Source organism: Sturnira hondurensis, unplaced genomic scaffold, assembly GCF_014824575.4.
Source record: "Sturnira hondurensis isolate 20B ecotype Veracruz unplaced genomic scaffold, ASM1482457v3 Scaffold0002840, whole genome shotgun sequence".
NCBI classification, from domain to species: domain Eukaryota; kingdom Metazoa; phylum Chordata; class Mammalia; order Chiroptera; family Phyllostomidae; genus Sturnira; species Sturnira hondurensis.
The window spans coordinates 15,876,279-15,902,318 of NW_028075471.1; the positions used below are offsets into that span (position 1 = coordinate 15,876,279).

The 26,040-nt window shown below is 38.7% G+C and overlaps 1 protein-coding gene across 3 annotated transcripts in view; it reads right to left on the reverse strand.

Moving 5' to 3' along the window:
* Positions 1-25,763, reverse strand: part of FRMD4B (FERM domain containing 4B) — a 199,286-nt gene extending 173,523 nt beyond the window's left edge. Inside the window, exon 1 of one of the 3 annotated variants that reach the window (XM_037040929.1) lies at positions 25,339-25,763. In XM_037040929.1, coding sequence (XP_036896824.1) covers positions 25,339-25,500 — 162 coding nt within the window. In that variant the 5' untranslated portion in view covers positions 25,501-25,763. The remainder of the gene's footprint in view (positions 1-25,338) is intronic. The other 2 variants (XM_037040928.1, XM_037040931.1) reach the window with 2 other exon arrangements.
* Positions 25,764-26,040: the final 277 nt, after the last annotated feature.

The following is a 26,040-nucleotide window of genomic DNA, read 5'->3' on the forward strand; positions in this document are numbered from 1 at the left end:
CCTCTTTCATTTCTGATTTTATTTATTTTGGCCCTCTTTCTTTTTTTCTGGATAAATCTGCCTAAAGGTTTATCAATTTTGCTTCTCTTTCTGATGAACCAGCTTTGGGTTTTATTCATCTTTTCCATTGTTTATCACTTTTTTATATCCTCAGTTATAGGAATTCTGTTCAGCTCATCTTCAAGTGGTTCTCAAAATGGCTGTTCTACAATTTAGTTGTAATTTTTATGCAGTTACAGGAGGGGGGTGAACACAGAGTTTAACTACTCCACCACCTTGACTGGAAGTTCTAACACACCTTTATTTAGCTAGTTGTAATTAAACAAATTCATTTGTAAACAAAAGGTCTTATTTAATATGTCAGTTTGTGGGAGAAAAGAGAACTGGAGTCAGATACTCCTCACCAGCTGACCAAAAGTGTTCAACAACTTGGGTGCTTATCAACACAAAATAGGGGAGCTTGGGGAGCTCTAGTTGCAGACACTGGTAGGCCTGGGTGCCAGGGATTCAATAGTGGTGAAATGGATAGTTCCTGCAATACTAGGGTATCAGACGGGAGTTTTATAATCGGTGAATAAGTTTGGAAGTGATCTTAGAGAACTGGCTCTCAAAGGCCCAAATAGGAATAATGACAAAACTTAATCTCCATCTGGTCTGAAACAACTGCTCTCCCACAAGGCTCCTGCCAGGGAGTCAGACCCAGAAAAGGGCTTAACCTGGCATCTAGGAATGTAGACTTTGGGAACCCTGTTAAGAATTCCCATTAAAAATGGAATTATACCCTGGAATAGGTCCAAATGAAATAAAAGCATGCTGGAAATTACACTTATATAATACAAATTGTGACATAATTAGATGATCATCTAACTGGTGAGCTTGGACAAGTGTATCAGTGACTTCATGGGAACTTTTACCAGGCCTGGAAGTGGGACAAGGGAAATATGCCCACCAATTTAGAAAAAAATATGTGGAAGTGTACTACCAAACTTTACAGAAATACAGAGTCTTAGGAATTTTTATGAGAAGCTTTGCACTTATCACAAAACTATCACTTTCATCACATCACAGAACACTCATACACTGAATGAATACCAGACACACTACAAAATCTGAACACAGGCAAAACACGAGATTTCTAGAACTCTGATAGCTGAGCATAATTGTGAATCACTTTCATAAATTCAGAGGACAAACTTTAAGACTGGCTCATCTCCCTCTAAGTTTAGTGAAGTTTGCACTAAAAAAAGGAATAATTCCTCATCCTTCTCTAATTCTGCCTCTAGAACCAATTCAGTTCATTTCAAATGTTCATTGAGTGTGACATACATGCAAGGCCCTGTAGGAGAGTCAGAGAGAAATGCTGTGGTTCTGACCCTCAGGCATCACAGGCTACACTTAGTGTTTCCCAAGAGAGCAGAATGATCTTATTTTTCATCTCACAGTCAACCCTGTGGATGGAATTATGCATCCTTTTACAAGCATACTGGTTTCTGTTCTTAATCTTTTATCATTCTGTATGTTAGAGCTCTTTTGGTAACTGATATTTTTTTCTTAGATTTGCCTTCATTCCAATAACTGTTTTGGGGTGCTTATTAGGTGCTAGGGCTAGAATAGGTTAATGATGTATGTAGACCCACAACATCTTATGCTCAGAAGGTTCCTAAGCTTGGACTAATGCTCTGCTAATAAAACTTTCTGAATAAGGAGCCCCACCTTTTCATTGTACACTGGGCCCTGCAAATTATATAGCTTGTTCTGTGGGTACTGGGCTAGGTGGTAGGACACAGTGGTAAAGAGCAGAAACATCTAAAGGGTGGTAAGCAATAAAAATAAGTTAATTAATAAATAAGGGAATTTCAGATGAGGGCTTTAGCTATGAAGAAAATAAAACAGAAGGACATGACAAAGAAGAACAGAGGGCACTGGGTGGTGAGAAGGAGCTTGCATGCTAGGACTGTGGATGGCTGGGGGCTGATTTCAGGGCCATTTCTGCCTTGTTCTGCTACAACATGTTGCCTGTGGAAATCTCTGAACTAATATTTTGAATGAATAGAACTTCTGTTTAAAAAGGAAGAGCACCAAATACCAGAAACTAATTCATAATTTATTAGAAATTGGGACAGCATCTCTGACCAGTTGGGGACATTTGAAGTTTACTTAAGGTCTCTTTCAGGATCACATGTTTTAGCAGTTGTAGGGATTACACACTCACTATGCAGGAAAAACAACCCTGATGGAAAAGTCCATTACTCATGGTCTCCTCCAGGCAGAAAAAAAGGGGAAGTTTCTTGCTCTAGGTAGATTCTCTTGCTTTCTTAAACATAAATGGAAAAACAGAGGTGAAAAAAGAGTTAGAAAGAAAGGCAGGCATTGTGTGTGTATGTGGGGGGTGGGTGTTACTTTCTCTCTGTTTTAATAGGATGAGTTCCATGACTCTTGGTTTGGTTTTATCATAGGCACATACAGTTTTTCAGGTAGTGGACATAAGCTTTGCAAAATCTAATATTATCCATGTTTGAAAAAATGAACAGAAAAATACCTTTGAAATTCAGAAACCATAAAAAATGTTCCAACCTTTATTGAGAAGTACATATATTCACTTTTATTTTATTTTCTGACTTTAAATGCTACATCCAATAAAATAATAGTCAACAGACCACATTTATTGAGTGCTGACTAGTACCAGGTACTATGCCTCATGCTTTCCACAGATCATCTTCTTTTATCCTGACAACAACTCTCTGGAGTGGGTATTAGTTCATTTCTACTTTACAAATGAGAAATTGAGGCTCAGAGGACCTGGTAACAAAGTCCCCCCAACTGGCTGTAAAAGAAGAGGATCTGAACCTAGGCCCATAGTCTTAAACAGAGCCTTTCCACTCGGCTGCCACAGTCAGTGAGAAATACACCCAGGGGTTAACATCCAGGCATGCTGTTAGACTTCCTTCCTGTGCTTCTGCAGAATCTGACTTTCTGTTTGGTTTTTCCCTTTTTTTTTTAAACAAAACAAAACTTTCTATGATGGAAAATTGTAGGCACTTACAAAGTGTTAGGGTTAGGTTGGTGTAATGAACCCTCCTGTATCCACCACCAAGTTTCAACAGTTATCAGTGCCTCATTAATTTGGTTTCATCAATATGTTCACCCACTTTCTGTCCTTCTGCATGTACTATTTTGACATCTATTCAAGATGCCACATAAGTTCATCTGTAAATATATACATATAAAATAACTCTTTAAAAAAGCATGATCCCTATTAACAAAAAAGTAATTTCTTAATATTATCAGATAATCAGTGTTCAAATTTCTGATTGTTCTTAATGTAATACTTTTCAACTCTGAATCGAGGTTTTTTAAAAAGACCATATTTTGCTATTTGTTGACATCTTTTAGCTTCCTGTTAATTTCCATCCATCCACATCTCATTTCCTCTGTTGTATTTCTTATTGCAATTTATTTGTTGAAGAAACAGGGCTGTAAATTCTACCATCCGAGTGTCGCTGATTACATCTCTATGGTGTCATTCACCATATTCTTATGTCCATTGTGTTTTTCAATGTTTGGTAGAGTCTGACAGCTTGATCAAATTCTGACTAGAATATTTTTGTGGCAAGACTATCTCAGAGGTCACCAGCTTGAGTCCTTTCATTGGCGAAAGGGCATTTCTTTGTATGATGTCAGCAGCTGTGATGCTCAATAGCTAGATGATTTAATTAATTGTTGTAATGCATGACTTTCTAATTTTATTGCCCTTTACTTATCAGCTAGGATATTTCTATACCAAGAAATCTCCCCTCATGTACTAATGAGTTAGCCTGTGATACAATTCATGCCAGAAAGGTGGAGTAAGTGCTCCATTCTTTACCTTTATTTACCAGTTTTCAAAATAATGAGTTGACACCTCTCATGCTGGCCAAAATGTTTTTAAAGAATTTATTACTGCTCCTCATACTAACAGGCACAAACAGTCCAAAATATGGCTCAAGAACTCAAAGCCCCAAAGCTGATAACTCTAAGCAACCAAAAAAAATAGCGAACCTCTCAGATGCACAGTTCAAAATACTGGTGATCAGGATGCTCACAGAACTGGTTGATTTTAGTCACAAATTAGAGGAACAAATGAAGGCTAAACTAATTGAAATGAAGGGAAATGCACAGGAAACCAATAGTGATGGAAAGGAAACTGGGACTCAAATCAAGAAAGGGGACCAGAAGGAAGAAAAAAATGACCAAACAGAAAAATATGAAGAAACAAGAATTCAAAAAAATGAGGAGAGGCTCAGGAACCTCCAGAACACCATTAAACATTCCAACATCTGAATTACAGGGGTACCAGAAGGGGAAAAGGAACAGCCACGAGTGGAAAACTTATTTGAACAAATAATAAAGGAGAACTTCCCCAATCTGGCAAAGGCAATAAACTTCCAGGAAATCCAGGAAGCTCAGAGAGTCCCAAAGAAGCTGTACCCAAGAAGGAACACACCAAGGCACATCATAATTACATTCGCCAACATTAAAATAAAGAAGAGAATCCTAGAAGCAGCAAGAGATAAGGGGATAGTCACCTACAAAGGAGTTTACATCAGACTGTCAGCGGATTTCTCAAAAGAGACCTTACAAGCAAGAAGGAGCTGGAAAGAAGCATTCCAAGTCATGAAATCCAAAGACCTACATCCAAGACTGCTCTATCCAGCAAAACTTTCATTTAGAATGGAAGGGCAGATAAAGTGCTTTTCAGATAAGGTCAAATTCAAGGAGTTCATCATCACCAAACCCTTATTATATGAAATGTTAAAGGGACTTATATAAGAAAAAGAAGATGAAAAATATGAACAGTGAAAGGACAGCAAACTCGCAGTTATTTACAACCACACCTAAAACAAAAGCAAACCAAGAGGACAGGTAGATCAGGAGTGGAACTGTAGAAATGAAGAACACATGGAGAGTTAGCAACAGGGGAGTGGGAGGAGGAGAAGGGGGGGAGAAGATACAGAAAATAAGTAGCATAGATGGTAGGTAAAAAATAGATAGGGGGAGGGCAAGAATAGTGGGGAAAATATAGAATCTAAAGAACTTGAGACTCATGGTCATAAACTAAAGGGGGGGAATGGTAGGGGAGGGGGTGTGCAGAGTGGAGGGGAATGAAGGGGGGAATAGAACAACTGTAGTGGTATAATCAATAAAATATATTTTAAAAAATATAAACAGATGACTTTAAATATATATTTCAATCCATTAAGGTTATTTTCGTCACTGATGTTCAAATTGTCCCATATTGGCCAATGGAAGCTTCTTCGTATCGTCTCTTTGACATAACCCTAAATGTGTTTGATATTTTCCTTGCTACCTGGGATGAAAAGGTGCTCATCTCATACATTACTAACCAAGACCTGTGCAGCATGTTGTTGCTTTTTGCTTCATTTTTAAAAATTGAGTTATGATTTACATAGTAAAATATATATTTTCAGTATTATAATTTGATATGTTTTGATAAATGTATACACCGATGTTACCCACACCCCTACCAAGATAGAGAATACTTCCAGGCCTGCCCCCCCCCTCAATGCTCCCCACCTCCTTCCCATTTCCACCCCCACCTTAGTTACTGCCAGTCTTTCCTCATTCCCCACAAGCAACCACTGTTTGGATTTCTATTACCATAGATTAGTNTAGAGAATACTTCCAGGCCTGCCCCCCCCTCAATGCTCCCCACCTCCCTCCCATTTCCACCCCCACCTTAGTTACTGCCAGTCTTTCCTCATTCCCCACAAGCAACCACTGTTTGGATTTCTATTACCATAGATTAGTTTGTCCTCTTTTAGAACTTCTTATAAATTGAATATTGGTGTATGTATTCTTTTGTGTCTGGCTTCTTTTATTGAGCAAATGTTGGGATTCATTCATGGTGTTGCATATATTTGTAGTACATTCATTCTTTATTGCTGAGTAGTATTCTATTGCATGAATATACTACAGTTTACTTATTTACTCTCTTGTTAATGGAAAACTGGGATATTTCCAGTTTAGGGGTATTATAAACATATATGCTATGAACATTCTTTTATAAGATTTGTATGTGTGTATACATACATTTTTATTTAGTTTAAAGAAATATGTAGGAGTAGAATAATACATCATAAAGTGGCTATATATTTAATTTTTTAAGAAACTATTGACCTGTTTTCTAAAAGGCTATACCATTTCCTTTTCCCACAGGTACTGCATGAAAGGTCTTTGTGAACACTTGGTATTACAGATTTTCTATTATAAGTTAGTTAGTTTTATGTCTATGCAGTAGTAGAAGCACCTGAGCGAAGTCACCTATGTGACTTCTTTTTGCATGAGTATAACTGTAAATTAATAATAGCAAACATATACCAGACCCTGTTCCCATATTTTATAAGTATATACTCAGTAACACCATTGAGATAGAAACTATTATCTTCTTTCTACAAGTGAGAAAACTGAAGCACAGAGAGGTTGAGTAACTTACATGAAGTCACACAGGGAAGAAGTAGCAGATGCAGGATCTGAGCAGACTGTTTGTTCCAGGGATCAGGACCCTGATTTGTATGCTTTTCTGCCTCTTGCAATTGTTAGTTAGTACCCCTTCCCTTAGTCATGGGGATATAAAGTACAGCATAAGGAATATAGTTAATAATGCTATAATAACTATGTGTGGTGCCAGGTGAGTAATGTACATATTGGGGGGGATACTTTGTAAAGTATATGATTGTCTACCCTATATGCTGTACACCTGAAACTAATACAAAATAATATTGAATGTAAACTGTAATTGAAAAATAAAATAAAAAAGAATCCTTTCTCTTTCTCTAATGTTTTTCTGAGATGCTGGCAAATATTTCCAATGAAAACTACTATCACATTAATAAAAAACATTATAAGGGGGAAAAATTGGGACAACTGTAATAGAGTAACAATAAAGTACTTAAATTTTTTTAAATTAAAAATAAATAAAATAAAAATATGTACTCTCTAATATAAAACACACTTTTTTTGAAGGATGTTTTTACTTCTATCCAGCTTACTCTGAGCTTAAATATTTTCCTTTTATCAGCACATCTCCACTTCTTTTCCATTCATCCCTCAAAAGTTTCTTATTTTGAGCATTTTTTGCTTGTACAACTTTTCCATAAGTTCTGATCTTCAAGTACTGAGCATATATTGTATCAGAATGCATTTTTGCAGGAACAAACAAGAAGTGAGAATAATTTTAATAACATGGTTTTGCTGTTTCAGTATCTAAAAATTGGATAGTTGCAGATTGATAAGGTCCACAGGTTAGCAGTGCCACCAAAGCCCCAGATCCCTTCTCCTTTTCAACTCAGCATGTTCTCCTCAAGCTAACATTCCCTCGTGGTGGTAATATAATTGCCACTGTTCCAAAAAATGGCTACCTTCTTTCTTCTATGTCTCTTTAGAGAGTGTTTACAGAAAATGTACCAGCAAGCCATCCTCTACTGGCCACAGTTGTATTTTTACCCTAAACCAGTCCCTGGCAAGAGGGATAAGGTCATCCTAATTAGCTTTGACCACAGCTTCACAACCAATGTATGGATGGATCTACTGGGCAATAGTTATCCTGAGATTAGCTTCTTTCAGCCCTCAAGGCATCTTGAGACCCTCCAATGGCCACCTCAAGCCCTGAGCAGCCATATACATTTTCCTTGGGTATTATACAGACATTATCATTTTGTGTGTACTCTATGACTTGGGAAAATGTTGAGAAGCACTGCCTTACACACCAACCAGGATAGGAGAGGTGGTGATATCAATCTCTGAACCAAATCAGGCCTTTCAGCACAGAAGAAAGAAAAAATGGGCCTTGAAGGCAGGTGTAGAAAATGGACAAGAACAAGAGAACCTGTAAAGGAGCAAGCATAGCTAATATCATGCTCTACAACTGCCTTATCTATGTCCTGTCCCCAGCTGCTTCCTTGATGGCGCTGACTTCCAAATGTTCCCTCCTCTAGCTCAACGCTCTGAGTGCAGGAACGCAGGAATGTGCAGCTATTCACTGGCTGGGCTGAGGCCCTCGGCCTGCCTCTAGTTAAACAAGGGCAGACAGGAATATCTGGACAGGAAACCCTCACTGGGATGTGCCTTTTGGATATTTGCCTGGTGGGCACTTTTAGAAGGGAGACAGACAGCTAACAAGATGCTGATGGTGAGTGCTGGCCAGCTAAAATGTGACAAAAGCCCTCTTTGAGGGGCCTTCTGTAGCCATTTCAATTTACCTCTGAGTTAGGCTGGCCCTGGAGAAAGTATATATCCAAGCAAACTTGCAGGTCCACTCAACTTTTAGCAAATAACCGTGACATTTATGGGACCAGCAGTTTCAATCATCTCTCAACTAATCAGTTCTGGTGCCTTCCAAAATGATACAAATGACAGCTGGGTAGACCCTTGTGGCTCTGAAATCTCTTTGAGATAACTCAGCTCTGGTTAATTATGTTTAAGTTAGTACACATGGATTGAGAGGGCCAAATAAGCTTAGAGGCCTCAGGCATCTAAGATGAAAGAGAGAATAAATGATGTATCATTTTGTTCTGCCAAGCTTAATCCCTTGTATAAGTAGATAGATAATAAATAAATGCATTGGTAATTGTTTTCCAGATTTCTAAATGAAGTATAGAGCATTCACAGAAAGATAAAATTGTTGAAATCCACTAAATAGTAAATGGGAAAACTATACAGTCACTCCCCTTATCCACAAGAAATATGTTCCAAGACTCCCAGTCGATGCCTGAAACCATGGATAGAACCAAACCACATATATATTCTATGTTATTTCCTATCCACGTATACTTGTGATAAAGTCTGCTTTATAAATGAGGCACCATAAGAGGTTAATAATAACTAACAATGAAATAGAATAATAATAACAATATTCTGTATTGAAAGTTATGTGAATATGGTATGATGAAGTAAAAATGGATGACTTGAACACAAGCATCGCAACACCTCAGGAATGACAAAGGAATGATTCATCCCCCCGGGCAGAACCAAGAAGGATGCCTGAGATTTCATCACTTTCCTCAGAATGGCATACAATTTAAAACTCATGAATTACTTGCTTCTGGAAATTTCTATTTAATAGCTTTGGACTACAGTTGACCACAGGTAACTGAAATTACAATGGATACGGGGAAGTACTGTATGAGACCAAGAGTATAGTGAATGTGAAAAGAAAGCACCATGTTCAGCTATTCCTAAATCTTAAGACTTTGGTACATGACGGACAGAGGGCCTATGGGAGACTGTCTTTATGACACTACAGGATTTTAACCAGCAGTGCTCTGCATAAGCTTATTTTAACTATACACAGAAAATCCATATCACTTTGAGACAACAAACATTTTCTAAGAGAAAAAAGTTTATCTCAAGTTTGGCTCTGAAAACATGCAGAGTGATTTATAGTGTGATAAAAGGCAGAATGCTTCCCCTCATCTTCTCAGGAGAGAATGATTCCCATGCTCCAAGTATTATGGCCGTTAAAAAAGTTATAAAAACTGGACAGCCCCACTAAAACATGAAATAAAATAAAAATAGATATCAAATGTAATTTTTTGGCTAGTAGAATGGTATAAATCAAAAGTTATTGGCTAGAGTATGGAAGGAGGGATTCTTTCTCATTAATAACAGCATAAATTGTACAACCTTTCTGGAAATCCAACTTCTTCCAAGCAAGGTATTCATTTATCTTATGGAAATTTTCCCACAAATGTTTTCTATGTAAAGACTTTCACTGTAGCACTGTCTTAGTAAAAATTGGAAACAACTACCCTGACTGGTGTGGTTTAGTTGGCTGGGCATCATCCTACAAAGCAAAAGATTGCCAGTTCAATCCTTGGTTGGGGCACACACCTAGGCTTTAGATTAGGTCCCAGGTCAGGGGTGTGAGGCAACAGATTGAAGTTTTGCTCTCATATCAGTGTTTCTCTCTGTGTTTTTCTCCCTCCCTTCTCTTCTCCCTTAAAAAAAAAAAAGATTTGGAAGCAACCTAAATGCCCATTAATAAGGGCTTGGTGAAGTTAATTAAGCTACATTCATACCATTGAATACACAAGCTATAAAAATGAGATCGGTCATCTTAGTAAGTGAATACACTTCAAAATAAAATGTACATGATTTCATCTCTGTAAAATTTATACTGATATAATATGTATGTCACTATATATTTAGAAAATAATCTAATGAGTGTGTACCATTGAAAAAGTACTTGCACTTTTAAGCCATGCATTTCTATAACAATTCAATGCATGGACTTATTTTAATTACAAAAAATCTATAGTTCTTAAATGAGCACAAATATTCCTTTTTATTCAAGAGTAATCGTGTCATAATGAGCAATGATCTTTATCAAAAGGACACACTAGACAGTAAACACTTGCAGAGATACTTCTATACACTGGGTGCTGTGGTTTGAGGTGAAATTGGGCAGACCCTCACTTTCCAGAAACACTCAACATAAGTGCCTGGATTAAATGTTTGAATAGGAAGTTTTATAAAAATTACATATATCCTTGCTATAAAAGTGTAATTCAGAATCACGAAATAACTAGAAACCTCCCACTTTATCCACTTTCAGTTCCTAGAGGTATAAATTAGTAATGGTTTGGTATATATATTTCCAACCCTATTTTCCCATGTACCAGAGCACAGAGACACATTTTTACATGCATCTTATCTATCTATCTATCTATCTATTTATTTATCTTTAGAGAGGAAAGGAAGGAGAGAAGGAGAGAAATTTCAATGTATGGTTGCCTCTTGTGAGTCCCCTGCTGGGACCTGGCCTGCAACCCAGGCATGTGCCCTGACTGGGAATTGAACCTCGATGGTGTGGTTCACAGGCCCGTGCTCAATCCACTGAGCTACACCAGCCAGGGCTTATCTATTTATTTTTATATATACATATACACATCTTGTACATTTTTCTGGTGTTTGTTTTAGTTTTGGTTTGTGACAGAGTTTTGCTTGTTCTGCCTGCTGACCTCAGAATTCCATGGTAGGAAGGGAAAGTCCGCGCTTGAACAACATGAGGATTAGGGGCAGTGACCTAACCCCCTTACTCCAGCAAAGACAAAAGTCCACATGCGATTTTTAAAAAAAATGTTTTATATGTAAAGCTATCATCATCTGAGGATATGCTTATTGATTTTAGAGAGAGAGGAAGGTGGGTGGAGAAGGAGGGGGGTAGAGAGAGAAAGAGAAAGAGAAAGAGAGAGAGATCTGTTGGTTGCCTTTCGTATGCGCCCTGACCAGGGATCGAATTTGCAACCTAGGTATGTGCCCCAACCAGGGATAGAACCTGCAACATTTTAGTGTGCAGAACAATGCTCCAATCACATATAACTTTTGACTTCCCCAAAACTTAACTACTAATAGCCTATTATTGGCCAGTAGTCTTACCAATAAGATAAGCTGTCAATTAATACATATTTTGGTATTAAATATATGCATATTTGGTATATGCATACTGTATTCTTACTATACAATAAGCTAGAGAAAATAAAATGTTAGTAAGAGAAAATACTTTTAAGTATTTATTGAAAAAATCTGCATATAAGTGTACCTGTGCAGTTCAAACCTGTATTGTTCAAGTGTCAACTGGTACTACCATATAATTAATCATTCCTCAATTCATGTCTCCACTGGTTTACTATTTCAAATAAAGTTGCAATAAACATTCTTATACATACACCAATATATGAGAATATACTTTAAGATGATTTCCTGAAATGGAAATGTTTGGTCAAAGAGAGCACACATCTTATATTTTGATGTAAAATGTAAGAGAAATGTTTTTCTCTTTATTGAGTTCTTGTCATGTCCTAGACACTGGTTTAAGTAGTCAGATGGCATCCTCCCATTTAAACTTGGCAATAACATTATAAGATATTATGTTCCTATTTTATAAAGTAGAAAATTGAGGCTCAAGGGGATTAGGTACCTAGCCAGAGTGGCACAGGATTAGAACTCACATCCATCTAACTCCAACATCCTCATATACTGACAAACATGTTACATTAATATAAATTTTACAGAGATGAAATCATCCTATATATACATTTTTTGAAATGTATTTACTTACTAACATGCCTTAGATACCAACCTATCTTGTTATTTTTTGTAATGTGTATTCAAAGGATATGTGCAAATCACTCAAAGGAAATAGATAAAACTTTTCATTTTATTATAACAGCTATTAGAAGAGACTGATGTCATTAAGTAGCTATAAATAATGAATGAAGCTGCTTTAGCCAAGGGAGTCACTGTTGTTTCCCAGGCTGCTCCCTCTTTCTCTTCAAAGTCCCTCCCACCTGTAGCCACCCACCTGGTCCTCCTTTGGCAATGAATGGGGTTGCTGAGGAAGGAGGGTGGGCAAGTGCTTAATACTGAGTGACTTGCTCTGCTGCTCTCTACTTACTACTCAGCAGCCCCCAGGGTGGCAGCCCAGGGCAGCAGCCCAGGGCATGGTCCCATTTCACAGATGAGTGAGCAGGCCAACCAAGAAGTAACATGGGATCTATAGCACACAACCAGTTCTCTGGTTGTTCACAAAAATTTCATTGACTGAACATCAAAATTGATAGCAACTTCCTAAGGATACAATTTATTATGGAACTTAATCATGTTATTGGTTTGACTACTTATTTCAGGGTCATAATATAACCTTAGATGTGATGTTGAAGATTGCAGAAAATATGCTATGTTTGGTGAATATGTTGGTTCATAGTTTTACTTTCTGGAAAAAATCAGATACAGTAATATATACATATACATGTTCATATATATACACATTTTTGATAGATATGTTTATATATAAAATTTATTTATACACTTAAACATGACCTATTTAGCTCAGAGAAAATATACAGAAAATGGGAAAAAGAGAAAAAGATAGAAAGAACATAAATAAATTTGATACTTAAAACATACAGCACAAAGGAGTGTTAAAATTTTTGCTATATTTGTAAACTAGTGTAGTGTATGAGCCTGAAAAAAATTAAGCTGATGCAACTCAGTAGTGAATAAAGAGCACTGTTCAAAATCTGGCACTAACATCTCACAAAATTTTTTTGAACTCCAAGTTGAGTTGACTTCCTTAATAAACTCAAAAATTTATTAAAGGAAAAACACATCCACTAAAAAAAAAACTCATTTCCAAAAGGAATTTGAGAGCAGAATCTTATGAGCTCAGCTGTAACTATATATGCTGGTCTGGAACTGTATCTGGCATCAATACCCAGAAAGATTAGTGTATAAAAACCTTAAGGAAGAAAGAATCCCATAAATTTAAATATGAGTTGAGAGTTAAGATTCTTTATACCTTGACCAAATTGTTTCAAACTTAAATATTAATTTTGTTTAAAAATTGACATTAGACTACTTATTAAAAGTAAATGTATTCTGTCTTCAGGAACTATTTGGGCAATACCTAGCCCAAATTTGGGGCATTACTTTTTGTTCTAGAGATTATGATTCTGTCACTATTTGAGGTTGATAATTAGCTACAGTAACCAGCTTTTGTAACTCAAAGGGTCAAACTCTCTTTATAATATTGTCTGTGCTTGCAGAATTTTAAAAAACTTGGAAGTAGCCAGACTTGGGGAAAGAAAGTTTTTAATTAAACACTAATGAAGACCAGAAAAAATGTTTTTTTTCCTCCCAAGAATCCAGGCAAATCCAAAGGATTCTTCCATACTTAACGCCAGTGCATGAGAAAGACCTGAGCCAGGGTTCAGATGAAAAGTGATGTCCACGAATGCCAAAAGGAAAAAAAAGTCTGAAACATTGGTCAGCATTGGTCTGGCAAAACAGCACTTTCCAGCGCCTAACCACAGGGCTGGGCACAGGAAGCAGCCATCACTTGACTGTTGGAGCTAACAAGAACTGCAGAAACTGTGACTTCCCCACCCTGGCTAGGCATGATTAGGACCTGCAGCTGGCTGGACACAAAAGCTAGGGTTCTCGGGTGAACCTGTTTTCCAGAGGCTGGAGGCAATTGCCTGTTCTGTTCTCTAAAAGTCTTCTTCCCTAATAAAATGGCCATTGGAGAACCCTAAACGAATATATTCTTAACCAGCTTACACAGTTTGGGGCTATTTTCCATTACAATAAAGAATAAACACACATGTACAGATCCATTTCAACATGCATGGCTTCTTCCTGGATGAGGTTTTCAAAACTCCCTAGAATTCAAAAGTTCTCTTTGGATAGAGTTCCCCTAATGCTTCCTCTTCCTCCTCCAAATTCTCAGCATCTTCTATACCACATGCCACCTCCACTATAGTCCAAGTCTCCATCATCTCTTATTTCATCTGGACATGAAAAAAGGCCTTCTAACTGTTTTTTACCCCCCACCAGCCATTCCCCTAGAGTGCAACAGAGAGCTGATTCCTTGTTCATTTAGTCAACTAGTATCTCTGAAGGACATACTAGGTTCCAGGCACTGATGGTAAATGACAAACATGAATTCCACCAGGCCTTCAGCTGACATTCTGGTTGGGCAGGGAGACACAATAAACATGTAGATAAATCTATCCCAACCTTGGGTGGTGATAGGGTTACAGAAAAAAATGAAGTAGAGAAGAAAATAGTTGGGTGGCCTCTCAGTTTAGGTGGCACCTGAAGGAAGACCTGCACACTATGTAGATTTCTAGGTGACAAGGTTCCCAGGCAGAGAAAGTCCAAAGGCAAAGTCTTTGAGACTGGAGTGTGCTTGGATGGTTTGAGAGACAGCAAGGGTGCCAGTGTTTCTGGAGAAAATTAGAAGGGGTAAGATGAAGGAAAGGAGTTGGGAGTTCCGACCAGACCTTGAGTGTGTTTGCTGGTGGTATGGGTGGAGGAACCCTGAACAAGGGGTATCAATCATGCAGGAGCTTGTCGGTAGAGTAAGTCTGGCTTTTTCTAAAGTTGGGAAGTCATTGGAAGGTTTTGAATAGGAGAATTACATGATCAGAGTGTCCATCAGTAGATGAGTGGGTAAAACAACTATGGGATATCTACACAATGGAATTTTACTAGGCCATAAAAAAGAAGAAAGTTGTACCCTTTTCAACAGTATTGATGGAACTGGAGAACATTATGCTAAGTGAGATAAGCCAGGTAGAGAAAGACAAGTACCATGTGATTTCACTCATATGTGTAATCTAATGAACAAACTGAACTAACAGGGAAAATAGGGACAAACTCACAGGTGGAGAGCAGGATCACAGCTTGGGGTGGAAGAGGTTAGGGGGTGGAGGGATAGAGCAAAAAGGAAAACGGACCCATGGATGTGGACAACAGTGGTCATGGCTTGGGAAAGGAGGGTATAAAGGGACTAAATGGTAATGAAAAATACAGTAAAGATTAAATAACAAATAAATAAAATAGTTTTGTCTACAAAAAAATCTGGAGGCTAGGTTGAGAATAAACCTCAGGAGAAAATGGCATTATCCATTTAGTCTCAATGAGTTTATTAATTCCTGCTGTGGCTCCAGGATTTGGTAGAGGAGAGATTAGAGACTGAGAATGTCCTGGGAAGAACTCTGTGAAGGGAAGTGTAGAAAAAGGAAGAGGCTGAATGGTTTTCAAACTAAGTCCATTGTATACGCTGGCTGAGGGAATGGGATTTGGATTTAGACAGATCTTTGCTCTTGGACGACTTACTTGATATGTCTAAACAATGTCCACATCTGCCAAATGGGTTTAATAATACCTAATTCGTGTCATTGTTAGGAGAATTAAATGAAATGGTAAATATAAATTACTTAGCACTATGTCTGATATATAGAAAATATGCATTAAGTAGAAATAACCATAGCTAACACTTTTTAAATAGTTACCATGAGCCAGTCATCCTAGTGAGATCTTCACTTATGTGATCTAGGGTTGTCCCCTCAACAACTGTGGGAGGTAGGACAATTGACTCTAAGATAAGGTCATCCCCATCTTAGACACAAAAAATGAGACACCAAGCTCCTAGGCTGTCATTGTTTGGGCTGGAACCTGGTCAGAGTTTGCACTCAGAACCACTAGCATTGTCATTTTTGGATTTGGGTTAAGTTTGTACAACTGGTCCACATTTTTGCGTTTGAAAAACTACTATTCTCAATCAATGCTCAATCAAAGTCTTTAGACTAAACTTAAAATGTGGAACTTATTTAATCTTTTGTAGAGATAAATAAACAGGCTCGGAGCAATTAAGTAGCTTGGCACACAGCTCGTAAATGATGAAGTTTGATTTTAACCCAAGTCTAGCTGACTATAGCCCATTCTATTTCCCTATTTTATCAAGGTCCTTTTCCTTCATGAATAACAAACATCTAATCACATTTTAATGAGACAAACTAATTCCTGGGAAAATATTTTCTGGCTGCACTACCCAAGCATAGCATGATGCTTGTAGTAGCTGGGTCTTCTTAGCAGTTGCAAATCTTAGGGGCATATAGGAGGCGAGCTTACACAGATGAGAAAGCAGTCAGTGGAGCCCCATAGCCTCCATGCATGATATTCTGGGGCTCTTGGACCTATGGAAAAGGGTTCAGGATTGAGAGGAAGAAAATTTAACAGCTTTCTGTGGGAGAAAGAAAATTAAACAACTAAACAAAACAAGGAGACAGCAGCATTGAGTTGTTAGAGTCTCCTGATAAAAAGCTACATCATGAAAACAGGTGGGCACAGTGTCTCTACACAGTGGTCAGTGGGCCCTTTTTCTGACCTATAATTCTTAACCTGAGGGGAGGGAAAATAAATGAGTCAAGGCTTCTGCAGATTTTAGAAGCTCTAAAGGTTATTTATGTGCACAAGAAATTGACAAGGCAGAACATGTGAAGATTTTCATGTTTACATTCACCCAACCATCCATCCAGTCATCCATCCGACCATCATTCTGTTGATCCATATATATATCCATCCACATATAAATCTAATATGCTTTCAGTGCTTCTTAAGGTATTTAATTTTTATAACAATCCTAGGAGAATAAGTCTTTGAGGTAGACACTCTAATTAAATTGAGTTTCAGAGAACTCACATGGCAATAGATGTTGACTTAGAATTTGAACTCAGGCAGTCTGGCTTGATGGACTAAATTTTCAAGCCCTAGGTTACGTTTATACCCGATATTTGTTCAGTGAATGAATTATAAAATTTTACTGCTATGTGTTATTTACCTTTTAATAAAAAAAAGTAGCAAGTCAGTGGCAAGAATCCAAGCACTCGAGTCAGCAACCTAATAAGTATATGCAATAATAAGCAACCTAATAAGTATATGCAACCACTAAAGTGGGATTCATGGGATCACCTTGAAAAGTTTTTGTAATGACAAAGATAAGGCACAATATCTAACAATGCTGAGAAATGTAGCAACTGTCCTTCTGAGTATATACCCCAGAGAAGCTCTTGGTGATAGGCACAAGGAGACAGATACAAACATGTTCACTGTAGGATTTTGGGACACTGAATACATCAACAAGAGATTGATATATTCATTGAACACAGGAGTTAAAATGAATTGTGAATTCCAAAACTTGTTGAGAGGAAAATAAGATAGCAAAATGGCATATTCACATATCAATTTTATAAACACAAAAATACATATTGTTTATACAAAACAGAAACAGAAGACAGATATAGAACAAGCTGATGGTTGTCAAAAGGTAGGGGCTGGGGGTTGAAAAAATATATGTATATATTATTTATAGATACAAACATATGTGGCAACATTATAAAAACATCCAGGAAAGAAAAACACCAACTTCGTGGATGATTATTTATAGGGAGAAAGAGAGGTACAGAGGTGGCTTCAACTTATTCTGTAAAACTTCATTGTATTATGAAAAATATCTGAAGCAAATGTAGCACAATTAAGATGTCTTAAAACTGAGTGGTTGATGCTTGAGTTTTATCTATATTATCTTTTATATTTTTGCATATTCAAATAATCCCCAAAAGATTTTTTAAAATAAAAGATGATACACGCAAAGTACCAAGCAGAAGGCCTAGCACACAGCAGCTGTTTAGTAATTAGTAGCTATTAGTTGAATTAAGACAGTGAGATTATAAAAACACTAGTTAAGGAGAAAATAATAATTTCATCAACAAGCTTTACAAAAACATAAAATTCAAGAAACTTAAAAATGATTAGGACTTTGAGAAAGATGGTACTATTTAATTTCCGTATTTTTCAGCTTCTTTCACGGTAAAGGCTATTTCAAAGATGCAGGATGTATATGTTATTTCTGTATGTACATATATAATTACATATGGAGGCTAATTTCTGCCTCTTTTTCATGCTGTAAGTCATATGCTTTTGTTTATAAAATTTAGAACTACATCTCTATTCCCCATTTGAATTACTGAGACTGCTCCACAGCTGAACTGGACACCACAAATAGAATGTTCAGAATATACATATGTAGGGGATGAACAGAAAGTTGTTTTCTGCTTTTTGCAAAAAAAGATGGAACAAGAAAAACAGACACCAACTTGAAAAGGCAGGAGAGTCTATTCTTAACTTGGTGTTCTTCAAGCTGTGCAACAAAAGTTCAAAAACACTTTTCAAAGATCCTGACACTAATCTTGTTGCTCTTAAATGACACAGTCTTTTATTTTTTTTAAAGATTTTATTTATTTATTTTTAGAAAGAAGAGATGGGAAGGAGAAAGAGAAGGAAAGAAACATCAATGTACAGTTACCTCTCATGTGCCCCAGTCTGGGGACCTGGCCCATAACTCAGGCATGTGCCCTGACTGGGAATTGAACTGGTAACCCTTTGGTTTGCAGGCCCATGCTCAATCAACTGAGCTACACCAGCTAGGGCATAACATAGTATTTTAGAAATTTATCTATATCAAGTGATGGGATAAAATATTAAGAGAATTTTCCTACCCGGTTTTGGGGGATCTTAAAATCTTAGTTCTCTGCCATACAATTATAGCCTTTGGTTAGACCCAGAAAATGTGGAAGATGAATTTGCACAGTAATAAGTGGACTCATATTTCATTTATCAGCTGAGTTTTCTCTCCTTTCTGTATGTGTTATTACTCTTAGCTGATTCCACGGCTACCCGTCCCTTTAACAGAGTATAGGATCTAGTCAGGAGAACGCTCTGATAGCCAGGCCATCTGATAAAACTAGATTCTCCTACTTCCTTCCTCTCAGTGCAATCCTCACTCTGCTTCCTTCCCACTGGCCCCACCTTAGTTCAGGCTTTGATCCCAGCACCTGTTGGGAAGGCATTTGTAGATATTGCTGTGATGTGCTGTCCAGACTTATTTCATCAGCCCTTGGGATTGTTGTGAGCTGACAGCTCTTAGCTCTTAACTCCCTGTGGGAATTGTCCTGCCTCAGAGAGAGCTGCCTAGTCCAAGGTAACACTGCCTTCTCAAGGGCAGCCCACCACCAGTGATGGGTTGATGCAGATGAGGGGAAGACCCAGCCCTCTTGTTCCAACTGGGAACAATTCTCAGTTTCAGAGTTATCCATGAGTTCAGGGGAGGCCTTTGTTGAGCTGAATTATAGTCCAGCTTCTCTCCTCAACTCTGCCTCTTCCTGTTCCCTCCTGTAGACCTTGACCCTGAGAGTAAACGCCCTCCTGGTAATCTCCAGTTCAGAGTCTGCTTCCTAAGGAACTAAATCTGCATCAGCATTCATGCTGTTCCACAGTAGGATTGCTTCCCCTGGTCTCTGTGGTTGAGTGGGTTTACATGACCTGCTCTGACCAGTGACTTATGAAACTGACATGAGCCACTTAGAGGCTGAGCACTTAATTGCCAATGAAAGGGCCTAAAGGGTTCTTCGCTTTCAATCATGACAACTGGCAATGTTCTGGAACATTCTGTGAGCCTGAGTGACAGTGATGACAGAGGTCATAGCCAACCTGTGACTGGATAAGTAGTATAAACTGAAAATAAACTTTTATCAGCTCAAGCCACTAGGATCCTGGCCACTGTTAACTGCTATAGCAAAACCTATCCTATCCTGATTTATAAGTCTTCCTCACTGCAGCAGCCTCCCAACCTCCCTCCCCCTCCTATCTCTGTTATGTCACTCTCTCCCAAATCTATCAGTGATAGGCCAGTGCTATTAGTGTTTTTCTCTATCAACCTCTTTCTTTCCCTCAACTTCTGAAGAAAAACAACAAAATCCTAATCCGAAAGCACAAAATAAATTAAGTTCAGATGTTGTTCTTACACAAAATTTCTGTTTGCCTGATGCTGTCTCTCTCTTTCTTCATTAGCCTTAAAATACTTCAAAACCCCTCAAAGCTATGTCTTCCCATGCCTGACATACCCACTGTCTTTCTTCATCTACCAAACTCCTTCTTGTCCTTCCAACCTCAGCTAGAGCTCAACACCTCTAGGAAACTTCCTTGACTTCCTTCCCCCACCACCTTTTGCTTTATCCCTGTCTGATTTAGACCCCTTCACTGTGTACCTAAAGCACTCTGGGAGAAGCTTTTCCACAGAGTCTGACTTCCTTACCTGTCTACCCTACTTGACCATACATATCTTGAGGAGGGCATGAAAAATATCTATTTTGACTTTTTGTTGCTAACACCTCAGCACAGTAACTGGGATGTGGCGAGCACTTGTTGGTTTTTAGCTATAAATAAATAGACAAATGAACCTACCTATAACTCTGATTATTATGTTCTAAGGAAAGACCTAGTAAAGTACTGAGCATTCATCATTTGTTTATTAATTTCCTAGTGACTAAGTTTTTCATGAGAAAATTCTTTCATATTCCCTCAAGTTCTGTTTTTCCGTGATTGAATTCTGGATTTCTTGTAACATTGTCTAACCAATACATTTTTTGTTGTTGATGTTTTTCTAGTTCAGGGATTAGCAAGCTCTTTCTGCAAAAGGCTTCATAGTAAACGTTTTTGATTTTGTAGTCAATACAGTCTTTGTTTCAACCACTCAGCTGTAAGTAGTTGAGTCACAACTAGTCAATTCTATCACCATAATGAGAAAGCAACCTTAAATAATATGTAAAATGAATGAGTAGGTCTGTGTGCCAATAAAACTTTATTCATAAAGACAAACACAAGTCAGTTTTTTCCTGTGGGTCATGGTTTGTCAGCCACCTAGTCTATATAATTTATAGAATGGTGGAGAGTGCGTGGGGGCAAGCAAAGTATACATGATTTGAAGGTCACTTGGATTATATCCAAGTTGCTTCCACTGGAGGCAATGATTCCACTTAGGGTTTGTACAAAATTCTACCTTTAAGACATTGGGGAGGAGGTGAAAACTTAATCTTAAATCACAAACTGAGGGCTTTGTCACCCTTAACAAAAAGCAGAGTGTTGATGTTTTTTAAAACAACATTCCCCCATCATTTCCACCTTAATTGCTGGTTAAACCTGATTAATAGCTATAATGCAACCCATCCAGGCAAGATATAAACAGGATAGCTATATGGCTGACAAATCAGTTTTTAGCATTTAGCTAAAAATTGAAGGTGAATACCCCATGTTGGCAACTTTAACCTAATTCAAAGCTTCACTCACAAAGTGTGTCTTTGTTAAAAGGCAGCTCAGTGCAGCCTCAGCCGGCTTTTCATTTAGTCACATGACTACAGAAGTGCTTTATAGTGAGTATCTTAATTATTCATGGTTATTGGTAAATTAAAGCACTTGCCCCTCCAATATCTAGAAGGGGAGGAAGTGTTCCATTCCAAATAAATTATGCTTCCTTGGTGCAGCCAGCCAGGCCATAAGGTTGTTGCCAAATTCCTTATGAATAGGTGGGAGATCTTATATCACTTATAGCATACGAATAAAGAAAACCACCCAGGGGAAAGCCAGGTATTTCATGTAATGGATATCTCCTGCCCCACCCTTATTTCTCTCTAGAGTAATTGAGGTCTGGATTTCCTTACAGTCAAGACCATTCATATGAGAAGCAAGAAAAATGACACCTCTGTATTATCAAGATGACAAAAAATTGGGCTCAGTAAAATATGTAACTCTCTGGTGTGTGTTTCCAGGTCATATGCCAGAAAGCTAGGTGGTCCAATGGAACACTCTCCTCTATGGCTTAGAATTCATAATGATGGGATAGCAATATGGGTTTCCTAATGATGGATTCCCTCCTCCTTAACTCAAATTACTATGGCAAAATACTTACAAATGTATTTGTGCATGAATCTTTGTACTTACCTTGAGAAACAACTCATTACATTTTTTAAGGAGCTCTAGACTTGAGAGTCTAATAATGCAGGTGCAGTGAACATTGCTGATTGCATTTCGACCAAAAGCATCAACCCCCCTCATTGTTTGGCTGCTACACCAATCAATATAATTCAGTGTTTCTTAATATTTTATTAAGTATCACCCCCTTGATAAGCCTGTTTAGATTTTTAAAAAAGATTTTATTTTTTATTTTTAGAGAGAAGGGAAAGGAGGGAGAAAGAAAAAGAGAGAGAGATTGATGTGTGAGAGAAACATTGATTGAGTGCCTCTTGCATGCCCCCACCTGGGGGCCTGGCCTGCAACCCAGGCATGTGTCCTGATCAGGAATTGAACTGGTGACCTTTCAGTTCACAGGGTAGTGTTCAATCAACTGAGCCACACATGCCAGGGCAGATTTTTTTTGTTAGCTAGTTCTCCCCACCCCATATTCTAATGTCACAGATATACTATATATCTGTTTATATTTTGGATACCTATTGTATGTATAAAAAGAGTAAGGTTTTTTGTCTCCTCCTATTCTCAGGAAACTATTTTTGCCTTTTTGACACCATATTACTTATTGAGAATGCATTTATTATAATCCTATTCCCTGTGGCAATCAATGCATAGTATTGGGGGTGGGCACAGATCCTCAGTTGACCCACAGAGTGAGAACTGGAAAATTTTTTGATAGTTGGTGAATATGAGGCATTCTTTTTCTATCTGAAGAGTTGCCATATGGATCTCAGCCCTGAAACTACTGTGACTATCTGCTATCCTGAGGGAAGAAATCACCTGAGGAATAGTTAACATACAAATCAGACAGGGCTGAAAGAATTATGGGGAACAAGCATGATGCCCTGATCAAACTAAATCTGAATTTCTTTCTACTGTTAGACTTTTCAGTGTGTCAAAACTCCCTTCTTTTTATTCTGTACATTAGTTGAGTTGAGCTTCCTATTATAACTAATTAATCCTAACCGATAGAACAGAAAACATTTATTGAATGCTTCCAAAACTCTAGGCACTGTGCTAAATATCTCTCACATGTTATTTCTTTTGGAATGTCTGTAACTAGTATTATACAGTTCTCATTTTATAAACAATACCAAAACAGAGTAAGATTAAGTAACTTACCCACAGTCATACATAGGCAGAGGTAGGGTGCATTCCTATGTTTATATAACTTGGAGTTGAAGGTATTAATTACTTTATTTTACTACCTTTCAGTTCTATGCAATTAAAGTCACTATTTTCTTGCTAGCTATTCCAAAGACATTAGAGAAAATGGTGTTTTGTTGCTAACAATAAACTATATTGTGCAATGAAGAAATCTATGGTTCTCTCAAAGTTTTTAAATATTTTAAAAATCTTATTTCTCCAAAGATATACGCAACTTTAAACTTAGAAGTTATTTTCTACTTATGACTCATAAAATGGGCATCATTATTTTAGATGTTCTTTCTTATTATAAGAGGGTTTTATTGGCTGAGTCACTACCTATTTTACAAAAGAGAAAACCTATAGCTTAGTAGATTAGTCCTTAAAGTTGCTGTTCTGCTTTAAAAAAATTATTGATCAGCCTTATAAAGAACCCATGGGGTCTGAGGTTTCTGGAACCTTCACTTTTGAATTGGTCCCTAACAGCAGAAAAATAATCCACAAGTATCCCGGTTCCTTGGGGAGAGAGACATGGAAGATGTTTGGTTGGCTACAATACTTGTTTCTCCTTTCAACAGTTTTTCAAACATTAAAAAACAAAAACAAACCTATATCAGGGTTACTTGTCTTACAGACCAAACCGAACAATGATTTCCCAAAAGAGAAAAAGGTTGAGAGGCAAACATACCTCTGGCTCCAAAAAGCCAGGTAATCTATGTAATATGGCCAGATGAGATATATCCCCAGCTCCACAAAACTCTCAACACCCCACATGCTGCTCGGGTTCTCAACCTGGCTTTTGGATTCTTTCAAAATGCAAGACATTATAGACACATTAGCCAAAGCAGGACAAGTGAAAGCACAAAGTAAAATGTTCCTCACATTTTAATAAGGATTACAAGGGGACGCTAATTCTTTAGTTGCCCACAGTTTAGTGGCAGGTGCTGGTCTTTTCATTTTACTTGATTGATGGATGATGATGGCTTGTCAGAAGCAGGGGCCTGATCACATATGGAACTCAGTAGGATGAGATATAAATTATGGTTACACTGGGAATGGGGTCAAGGTAGGGGGAATTTAGGACCTGCAACAAAGCTACTCCACATAACAAGGAAGAAAAAAACTGTTATGCTCTAGTCCTATAATAAACACCATGTATAATCTTCTTAAATACAATGTAGATTTTTTTAAACCACAAAGATATTAACAACCAACACACATGACTTTTAAATCCACAAATGACTGTTTTAAAAAAATCCAGGGAAGCTGCAGTCCCAGAGAGGATGCGTCTCCCAGTTGAATAAAGTTGCTGCATTTTTTGCCTGCAGGATGGGACTTAGCAGAGATATGAAGGGGTTGTGTTATGTGACAGGGGGTAAATCCAAACATAGGCATTTCAAAGGCCAGCCAGGCCACCCCTCCCTCCCCCAGCCCATCATCCTCCTGCAAAGTGTTCACAATTTTCAGTCTGTCCTACCCAGAGCCAGTAGACACAGAATCAGCTGTTCCTGGCTCTGCCTTGCAAGTTGGGGCTGACTGATGGAAAAATGAAATAAAATCAAAGGAAAAAATGCAAATTCATTAATGCCCCCCTGACTAGACTGGTGTGAAATCACTGCCCCTGGCATAAAAAAAAGAAACCATCTGAATGTCAAGGTTGCCTCCTGCACACCTTGTGCTGCAAAGCTAGAGCTTTCTTAGCCGAGTGCCAGCCAGCACACCCTCACTCTACGCCAGATGTCTTCGTTTGCTGGGACTAACTCACAAGTGCCCCCCACCCCCAACGCCTGATGGGAAAAATTCACAAGGTTTATCAGGCAACAGTTACCTATAGCTTCTCAGCATTTGACCCAAGAGTCGAGCAGCCCGCTAGGAGTTTAAGAAGAGATGTAGAAGGAGAGAGAATAAAATCATACAGGTGGAACCGGCTTCCCATGAGCGCCTTGCACACTGCAAGGCCCTCAGGGGCCCCGTGCCCTGCCTTACCTGGTACACGTCCTGCAGCCCACACCACGTCCGCAGCACCTGGTGGCAAGCCCGCAGTCTCTCCGTGTACCATCTCCTCAGCGTGGACACGGTCAAGTTCCATACGAAGCGGCTGCCGTTGAACAGCAAGTCCTCCACTCCACACATGAACACCGAGGCCATGCCTCCTCCTCCTCTTGGAACCCGGGATGCCCGGCTCCCGCGGCTGCAGCCCAGCGAGCAGATCACAGCAGTCCCAGCACCTGGGCTCAGACGCCGACTTCTGCTAGCAGCCTGGGGTCAATGTTCCGCCACACTGGCCTTTCACGGCCCGAGCTGGCCAGGCTCCGGCCCCATGCCCCGGGATTGGGCGCCTGCCAACCAACGGCTGCGGCTGGCACACACAAGCCCAGTGTCCACCCCGCCCCGTTCGCTGGCAGCCCCGAGCAAGCTGCGCTAAGCTCCGCCAGGCGAGCCCTCGCCTCTCCCGGGGCGCGGGAAGCCCTGGCCTGTGAGGACTCCCCCTGGCGCTCCCCGAGTGCGCTGGGCAAGGGGGGGGGGTGTAAGCGGAGCAACTCTTTGCAGGTGGAGAGGAGAGCTGCATTTTAGCGCACGCGGCTTGCACGTCCCCCCCCCACACACAAACAAACACACATATACACACCCAGCTGAATCTCCTAATTTGCTTCGGGGACCACCTTACTTTTCCCTACAGGATCTGTG